This window comes from Tachysurus fulvidraco, chromosome 20, assembly GCF_022655615.1.
Source record: "Tachysurus fulvidraco isolate hzauxx_2018 chromosome 20, HZAU_PFXX_2.0, whole genome shotgun sequence".
Taxonomy (NCBI): domain Eukaryota; kingdom Metazoa; phylum Chordata; class Actinopteri; order Siluriformes; family Bagridae; genus Tachysurus; species Tachysurus fulvidraco.
Window position 1 is genome coordinate 10015435 of NC_062537.1, and position 9177 is coordinate 10024611.

Sequence of the window (9177 nt, forward strand, 5' to 3'; positions counted from 1 at the left end):
TTTACTTACAGAGCTCAGAGCTGAGTGGCTAACACGCAAGACAACCGGAAGGTCTCTGTGGGACAGCATCACCCAGATGGCACATCAGGCACACAGCCTCCAGGGGTCAGAGTGCTTGTTTCAGCCGTTGGGTGAAACATGCGGGGAAAGAAACAATACTGCCACTGCCCCGAATGACAGCTGTTCTCCCTGAAGCGGCAAAATTTGATGGCGTAAAAAAAAATATCATGGGTCGTTCAGGTCAGTCTGAAGAAGATGAATATCAAAGGGGCGTCTGAGGTTTACACCCAATCCAGAGAGAGGAAAATCAAAAATAAGAGCCTGACAGAGCAGACCACATCAAATAGATATGTGTGTCCCAAGAGTCAAAATGGTGAAGAAGAGCAGAACGGAAGAAAGAGATGAGGGTTAAAGCACTATGACTTGATTCTGTTCATCAAAAGTTCCAAAGTGACATCTGGACCCAATACCAACTCCATGTGGAATGATGCAGAATGTTATTGAATTCTAAGTGAGCAAATAAAGCTCAAAAGGAAGCGAACGGTTGATGCTAGTGAGAGCTAGAGTAGTCACCAAGCAATGATGCTGTGTCCAAATGAATTAAGCATCCCTCCATGATAAAAGGAGTGTGTTTTTTTTGTGTGTGTGTGTGTGTGGTTAATTTGGATTTTCAGATGTGCACCAAGCAACACTAAGAATACAGGCAGAGCAAAAGAATGGTGTGATTAAAGAAATCACAACAGACCCATCATATTTTTTCTTCTGCCGCAAAATACAAAGCACAGGTCAAAGGTCACATAGGTAAAGTTGGTACTTTACCCTTAATCGAAGCAGTATGAACCATTTTATTCAGGTTCATTTGTTTCAAAATTGAAAAGATTTTCAGGTGTCCCTAAAAAGAGATGAAAGAGATGAAAAAGAAATGCTATGCCTACACCACATATTTAACACCTTTGTGCATTGTTAGCAATAAACACTTAATTATTTCGATGTTTATATCTTTACTAATTTAAGATCTTTGTCTAACAGAGCTTTTATTCACATGGTCAATTTCATTACCTTGCTAACAAACTGTAGTCATGAGACCAGTGTGCGGCCCAAATCGTATGCATATTGCTTCTTTTGTCTCCTGTCCAGAATGCGCGAATGATTAATGCGGCACTCAGACAAAATACACTGCTTCTTATCTTCCCCAAACACCCTGCAAAATCTTCTGGACATCTGCAAAAGTGAATTTAGAGAAAAAGAGAGACAGAGATCGAGAGAGAGAAAAAAGAGAGAGAGAGAGAGAGATGGAGGCAATCTTAAGCTCCCCACCTGCAAATACAGCCTCTAAGCACATAATACGCTGCTACGCTACAGGAATGGGCTTTGAGTTAAACTCCTAAAATATGGGATACAGAAAAGAACGAAGAGACTCCTCACAAGCTGGTTTTATCGAGTTTGACTACAGGTGATTCCTTTTAAGGTTACAAGTTAGCGGCTGGAAAAAGTGCCCCACCCTTTGGAACTTGATTTGAGTCCAAATACAGTGCGGCATCACAAAACTGTTGGCACAAGAGTTCATTATCATCTGCCAAAAAATGTGTGAGGAGTGAAAGAACCCTTATATAAATCTTGTCCACATACTGGAGCTGTTAGGATAAGCAAAAATAGGTGTTATAACCATTTACAGAATCACTAATAAGCCTTTACTAGCTTTTTTGACTTGGATCAGCAGTAATGATATGTAATCAAAATCTACTGAATATAAACAGATCATGTAGCAGTGTTACAGTCTCAGTGTTACTGGTCCTAGTACTGTAGTTTGTGGATGAAGCTGTCTGATCACTGGTCGGTGTACATTGCTATACTCAGATATGTAGTAATGGCGGCTGCTGAAAGAATACGCATACAAGTACAAGATGTAGAAAATCGGTTCCTCCAAACACCTGGTCAGCTGCTGCTGGACCATTGGACAAGAGCCAGAACATGCTGAAGATGATATATCTTAAAAGTTAGTCTGGGAACATCTAGAGAACCCCGGAGAAAGAACCTTCACCAGGAGAACATGCAGGAAAATGAGTGAATGGACAAGCGAGCTAGTGAATGAACAAACAGGCTGTCAAACTATAAAAAGTCTAAAATTATGCCGGATGTGATTTTCTCGGAGTAATCTGGCTAGAGCCGTTCGAGGGAGCACATGTAGCTTTCTGAGGTCACCGAGAAGTGCTGAAATGCTTTACTAGCCAGGCCGAATGAAAGTCCATTCTTACCTGTTATCCCTTTTCCAGTGCAAAAAGAAATGGTTTTAAATGACCTGAAATTATAGAAGCTTTTAGAGTACACTGCCATGGACTAGACTCTGCCTCTAATGCCTATACAGGTAATAATAAGTCAAGAGGAGTTATTATAAATTATTCTACATAACTAATTAATCCATTTTGGCATTCATTCACACCAAAAGAATGCATTCTGTAGGACTCTAAAGAGAGACAAAGAGAGAAAGAACGAGCGAGAGAAAGTGAGAGAACCACCCATTGGCAGGTTTGATAGGTCTAATCCACAACCAGATTACTCTTAAGCTCCCCTTCTGAAGTAAAAGCATAAAGAACAGTCAGTAAAGCCTGCCATGTCATCCCTACCCTTAGGTGTTCTCAAATGTTCTCTTCAGATTTTAAAATTCAGAACTATCAAATTCTGCCACATGTGCCACTTTAGGAAAACAAAAACCAGCTCTGAGAAGTTTATGGTTCTGTGTATGGTTAAATGAAAGTCGGTTGGCAAGGCACAGAATCCCAGGTGCTGTTAAAAGGCAGCCTAAGGCTATGAGGCGGCATTTGCTGGAACATGCCATACTCAGAATTTCCAGTAGTCTCTTATATTGTACATTTGTACAGAGTCCCATTAGAGAACTTTAATGAATTTCATTCTGTGTAAGAAAAATCCAACAAAAATGCTTGTGCACCATAAGAATTCTGCCGATTTTATTTTTTTGTGAGCTCGGGTCAATGAACCACACCTGCTTTACTCTTTAACTTTCTCTACTCTTAAACTTTCTGTGGCACAACACTGCTTGCTGGTATGCAGGGGCTGCGACTAATTTATCGCATGAAAGGATGCATCTCTCTCTCGGCCTTGTGGGAGTCGAGCACGGAGGCTGGCTGCCATAATCATTCTCTCTGTGACTACAGAATGCATTACCGGTAAAATCTGGCAATGGTACATTACCGCATGTGAGAGATCATGCAATGTTCTTAGAGAAATTTAAAAAATCCACACAAAAAAACAAAAAACAAAAACAAAGGCAGCCTATAGCTGTAATGTACAAGAGAATTTATGTGCAATCTTTAATTAAAGCCCATTTCATTTAATTGAGGGAGAATGTTAAGTACAGAAAGCATAATAATTCCTTCCCGCAGCTTTATTATTGGGCTTGGCCTTGCAATTCGAGCCTTAATTAAGTCTGCTTACACAGACAACGTTCAACAAAACCCGTAGCTGATCTCGCACTCCCTCTCAGAGATAAAGCTCTCAGATTGTCTAATCTTTCTAAATCTGGAAGTTTTTTTTAATCATAAGTAACTGTTAAATCACGCCTCTAGTCTTATTCATTACACGCTATAGCAAAGACAACAGTTCAACTTTCAAAAGACTCATTTAGAGAGTGGTAATAAAACACGAGCACAAAGTCGGGGGCGGACGGCTCAGAGCGGCTAGGGGGATGCCGTATGACCCTGTTTCATTAGTGTTATGTAGTGCGATAAGCCACACGGGAGAAATAAATGGCATCGACCCATCCTTCCACACAGGACAGACATAATAGACTGGGCTTCCAGACACAATGCAATTTGGTCCAAGACTACACTTCTCCTGTCAATAATAATATTCAGGCAAACATCCCTTTTTTTAATAGCTGCTCCTCAGACCTTTAAAACTAGATTTTAAATAGCACCTACATTTTTTTCTATCTTACTAAATGTGAAGGGAGGAAGATTTCACATTTCACTGAAACAAAACTGCAGATTATTCACAAGAATTGTGACAAAATATCATTAGGCCAAATCCTGGACGTAATTTTTAACCCAACTCAGATCACACGGCTACATCCACGTCATGAATACGTCATGTAGCTTCCATTGTTGGAAATTTATGCAGGACTTCTTTATTATTTTGTGGCTTTTTTTAGCAGAGGAACTGGTAGATCTGTTCCTCAATCAAGGCTGAGAAGCAAATGCACCGACCGGATGTGAATGTGGTAGACTAACCATGAAGATTACAACATCTCACACACCTACAGTACAACCAAAGCTAGTTTAAACAGTCTAAATATAACCCTGGTACAGTTAAATTATGTGTCCCTATTTAATCTTCATTATACATATATAACAGAAAAAAAAATTCCAACCAACCCAAAACAAAAGGAGGGAATTTCTCCAGAAATTCTGCCTCCCATCATAACCCAGTCCATGTGAATCAACATATAAAAACAAAGCAATATACAGCCCTTGGCTCATCTCCTGATATATTGATATAGATATATATATATATATATATATATATATATATATATATATATATATATATATATATATATATGTGTGTGTGTGTGTGTGTGTGTGTGTGTGTGTGTGTGTGTGTGTGTGTGTGTGTGTGTGTGTGTGTGTGGCTGCATCAGACTAGCATACAGCACTGCTGTATTACAGGCATGATGAAAGTGTGTTGGAGAGTATCATTATAGAGGTGTGGATGAAGAGAAAGGAAGAGAGGAAGCACAAGAATGGATAAGATCATTTAGGTTTAAATAAATGAATGTTTAAAGGAAGCACAGGTGGCAGGTCCTCCATCTCCAGGGCTTCAATTAATCCATTAGCAGATGACTGAAGAACAAGTTCACAGCACAGACAACAACACCCTGCGTGTGGAATGTGTGTGTGTGGAGTGTGTGTGCGTGTGTGTGGAAGAGGGTGAGGAGTCCTGTAGAAAAGCAGATGCCTCATTTATCCAATGGACAGAAGAAATTACTGTAAAAGCCATCTCTGACGCTGTGGCATTAAGGGTGCTGAGGTCTGCCTGCTGACGCATGAATAAGTAATGCAATAATGGATGCCTTACTTAGAGGAAATGTGGATAGATGGGCTAAATGCATGAAGCCCAAACAACACATAGGAAAAAAAATGTGAGTGATGTCCACACATATTTAGTTTCATATGAAATCGTCCGGTTTTAAACAATTATCATTATTCTAAAAAAGCACAACACACAAAGAGCTCAAAGCAGCAAGGCTTTTCCTCCATAATGATCATGCCCACTGTCACTCCTAATAGTAGTTAACATTTCAGTTGGAAGGAATGAAGAAATATGCAGAAATATGAAGAATTAAGGAATTTTTATTAAGTCTCATTTTCGTTCTGTACGCATTCTTGCTGGAGTTGAAGCTGTTCATAGCTGTCATATCTATCTAAGCATGAAGGAATTAAAATGTTTTATTGTAAAACTCCCGCGCCGTACATTTCTCTCTCTCTCTATCTCTTTTTCATAACCATAAATTTATCCGGTTTGAAACCCTGCACAAGTAAACAGAAGGAGAAACATCCCTAGACGTTATGCAACAATTAAAACATTTCCTTAAAAAAAAAAAAATACTTCTTGACTCACAGCCATTTTCCTACAATACACTAAATTTGGCACTGAATCGTGTATCCTTTCACATAGAACACCACATTTGGCCTCGACTCATGAATCACAATTGTCCTGACTAAGTGCCTTCTCAGTGTAAAAATGGTGGAAGATTTTGCACAAATAGCAACCCATTTAACATGCAGATTAGTCATGCTGTTTACAATTGAGTAAATTAAAGTGTGCCTAAAAGATCCTAAACCTAACAGCTTTTTCAGACAAATTAAATGACTACTCATGCTTTGGAGTTTCAATAGTGGTAGTGCACCTTTAATCCTGATACGCTGGAACCAAAAATAATGTCTTCCCGCATAAAAGGAAGATTGATCTTTTTCCTCTGACAGCACTTCAGAAACTGTGGCCTTTAAACAAATAAGAGCCCAGGCAAAGCAAGGGTACTTTATAGTGAAGAAACCTGAGGCCAGTGAGAGATGCAAGGGTTTTTCAAAGTGTCTGCTTGACCCAGTCAAGTTCCTTTTTTCCCTCATGATAAACAAGGCTGACTGGTAATGCTTTCCATCACTCAACGAAGGACTGAAAGCATGTTTTGGGAAACGGAATGCCCAATGTAGGTAGATGTGAACTAAAGGGACCACACCTTTTCATTTGCCTACTGAGAGCCTAGGAGAACGCTCGCAACACACAGCCCTTGCTACCTTCTTATTAAAAAGGCAAACAACTAAATAAAGCCTGGTTAATTTCTCAATTCAGTTTCAAAACAACTGCTGATATTTTTTGCTCTGTAGCAAGAAGTCTAACGGCATTTCACGAGGACCTCGTCTCCCTGCCATGTGATTTTCTCTGCCCAATTTCCTCATATCACATATACAGTGATTAAACTGAAAAAATAAAAAGGTTCTGGTGAATTGCTTCGGTAAGTGATGGATTTGTGAAAAACAGCAGTCACAAGGCACAGTCACATAAAGGTATTTCAAGACCTGTGCTACAAGAAGGATTATATGCAAATAATAATGAGAGAGCTCTTTTAACCATGCAGGCTTTCCTGTATAGTTTCTCACAGAACAATAACCAGAAGCAGTTTATATCTGTCAACATACAATGGTAAATGATTCGGGGTGTTTATTATGCAAAAGATGGAAAACAAGGGGCTTTCGGCTCATGGTTTCCCTCGTCAGACCTGGGCTTTCCAGCGTAATGTCTAGAGAATTAATGACATTTCAAATCCCTCCCTTATATACACAGCTCACACTCTGTCTTTTAATTTTCACATTTTCACTTCCTCTTTCGAGCAGTCATGCTTTCACAAAACAAATAACAATCATAATGACATCACCTGAGTGTAAAAAAGGAAACTGCGTCATGAGACATCTACTTTGACTTCTTTTTTCAAAAGCGAATAGTTTTCATACCCAAGACTGGGTGTAATAGATGCCAATATTTTGCTTATGGAGCAGATTATATTATTTATGATTACCAGGTACATTATAGGAGGTTTCATTCATCTAAAACAAAAGCAGTTTCCTGAACAAGAGAATAAAGGAAAACAGATAAGGTTGATCAGAGAGCCTCTGTCTTTCGCAATCTGGTAATCATGAGATAAGACTGAACAACATGTGAGGAGTGAACCAGCCACCACCCAAATGTCACCAAACCATTCACCTATAAAAGATACCAAGGAGTTTCTCAAACACATGTAGTAGAAAATAACTGAAAACAAGTTTGTCAGTTTGTCTTATGTGAGAACAGATAAAAAATAAAAGAGAATGGCTGGTCACAATAAAAAACAAAAACACACCTTCAATCGTATATTTTTAAGGACTGGTGATCACAACCCCTCTCTCTCACACACACACACACACACACAGGGCTGGTAATCACAACCTCTCTCTCTCTCTCTCTCTCTCTCTCTCTCTCTCTCTCTCTCTCTCTCACACACACACACACACGCACACAGGGCTGGTAATCACAACCTCTCTCTCACACCTCACACACACACACACACACACACACACACACACACACACACACACACACACACACAGGGCTGGTGATCACAACCTCTCTCTCACACCTCACACACACACACACACACACACACACACACACACACACACACACACACACACACACACACACAGGGCTGGTGATGACAACCTCTCTCTCTCTCTCTCTCTCTCTCTCTCTCTCTCTCACACACACACACACACACACACACACAGGGCTGGTAATCACAACCTCTCTCTCACACCTCACACACACACACACACACACACACACACACACACACACACACACACACACACACACACACACACAGGGCTGGTGATCACAACCTCTCTCTCACACCTCACACACACACACACACACACACACACACACACACACACACAGGACTGGTGATCACAACCTCTCTCTCACACCTCACACACACACACACACACACACACACACACACACACACACACATACACACAGGGACACTGCCCAGTACCAACCGCGCGCGATGACTCGTTTTTGTGACGACACGGAAATAACAAAAGAGAAACTAATGACTAAAGTCGGGCAACTAACACGAATACACACAATTCTCATTACAAGCATTCACATTACACTACATTACATTCACATTACACTACAATACATTCACATTACACTACATTACATTCACATTACACTACACTGTTTCTTTCACCCGGTTTGATTCCGACTCCCCGTCTTCTAATGGTCTTCTAATATCCTATAACACTAATCACACTGACTCTATCCCATGGCGCACTCCTTTATTATACACTCTGTAATACGGCTGTACTGTAAAAACGGACTTCACAACCTGAGTATTTAAGGAAAACTGCCTCTAACCTACTAATCGAGTAAAACGTGTGAAAAGTCAGAAAACCGTGTGTGAACTGAATAAAAAGAAAGAACCCGGTGATGTCGCCACTTGTTGATGTTTCCTATGTTATGCTGAATGAGTAAATGTGAAGCAGAAAGCTCAGTAGGTAGAAATGATCACACATCCTACCTTGAGGAAACATCGCAACAGCGAACAAGGCACCGAAAAGGAAAACGGAGCGCATCCTCAAACCGGGATCCCGTCCACAAACACGCGCTGCTCTGAACGATCAAGTCCGTGCACTTTTTTTTAAAGCCAAGCCGTAGAAAAGTCAGACTCTTCTGTTACCGCACAGGACACTGGAGTTGTGAGTAACGTGTAGTGATACTGACTTGACTGTGCGCTTACACGCGGACTGTATGGTGTGTGTCTGTGTGTGTGTGTGTGTGAGCGCCGGGAGCGCACTGGACTTTCAGGGAGATTTGAGCCTAGGCTCCGCCCACATCCCCGCCCACATCCCCGCCCCCGCGTAGCCATGGATACACACAAGCGGGGACGAGCAACATAAAATAAGCAATAAAAAGCCCCAAACACATCACACATATATGAAGTGGATTATTATTATTATTATTATTATTATTATTATTATTATTATTATTATTATTATTATTATTATACCGCACGCACACATTGTCTAACTTGTATTACTGTACTTATTATTATAT

General features: G+C 40.4%; 1 protein-coding gene across 3 annotated transcripts in view; it reads right to left on the reverse strand.

Annotated features, from left to right (window-relative positions):
* alcama (activated leukocyte cell adhesion molecule a) overlaps positions 1 to 8906 on the reverse strand; it is a 60302-nt gene extending 51396 nt beyond the window's left edge. For all 3 annotated transcript variants that reach the window (XM_047805034.1, XM_047805033.1, XM_027151300.2), the window contains exon 1: positions 8642 to 8906. In XM_047805034.1, coding sequence (XP_047660990.1) covers positions 8642 to 8696 — 55 coding nt within the window. In that variant the 5' untranslated portion in view covers positions 8697 to 8906. The remainder of the gene's footprint in view (positions 1 to 8641) is intronic.
* Positions 8907 to 9177: the final 271 nt, after the last annotated feature.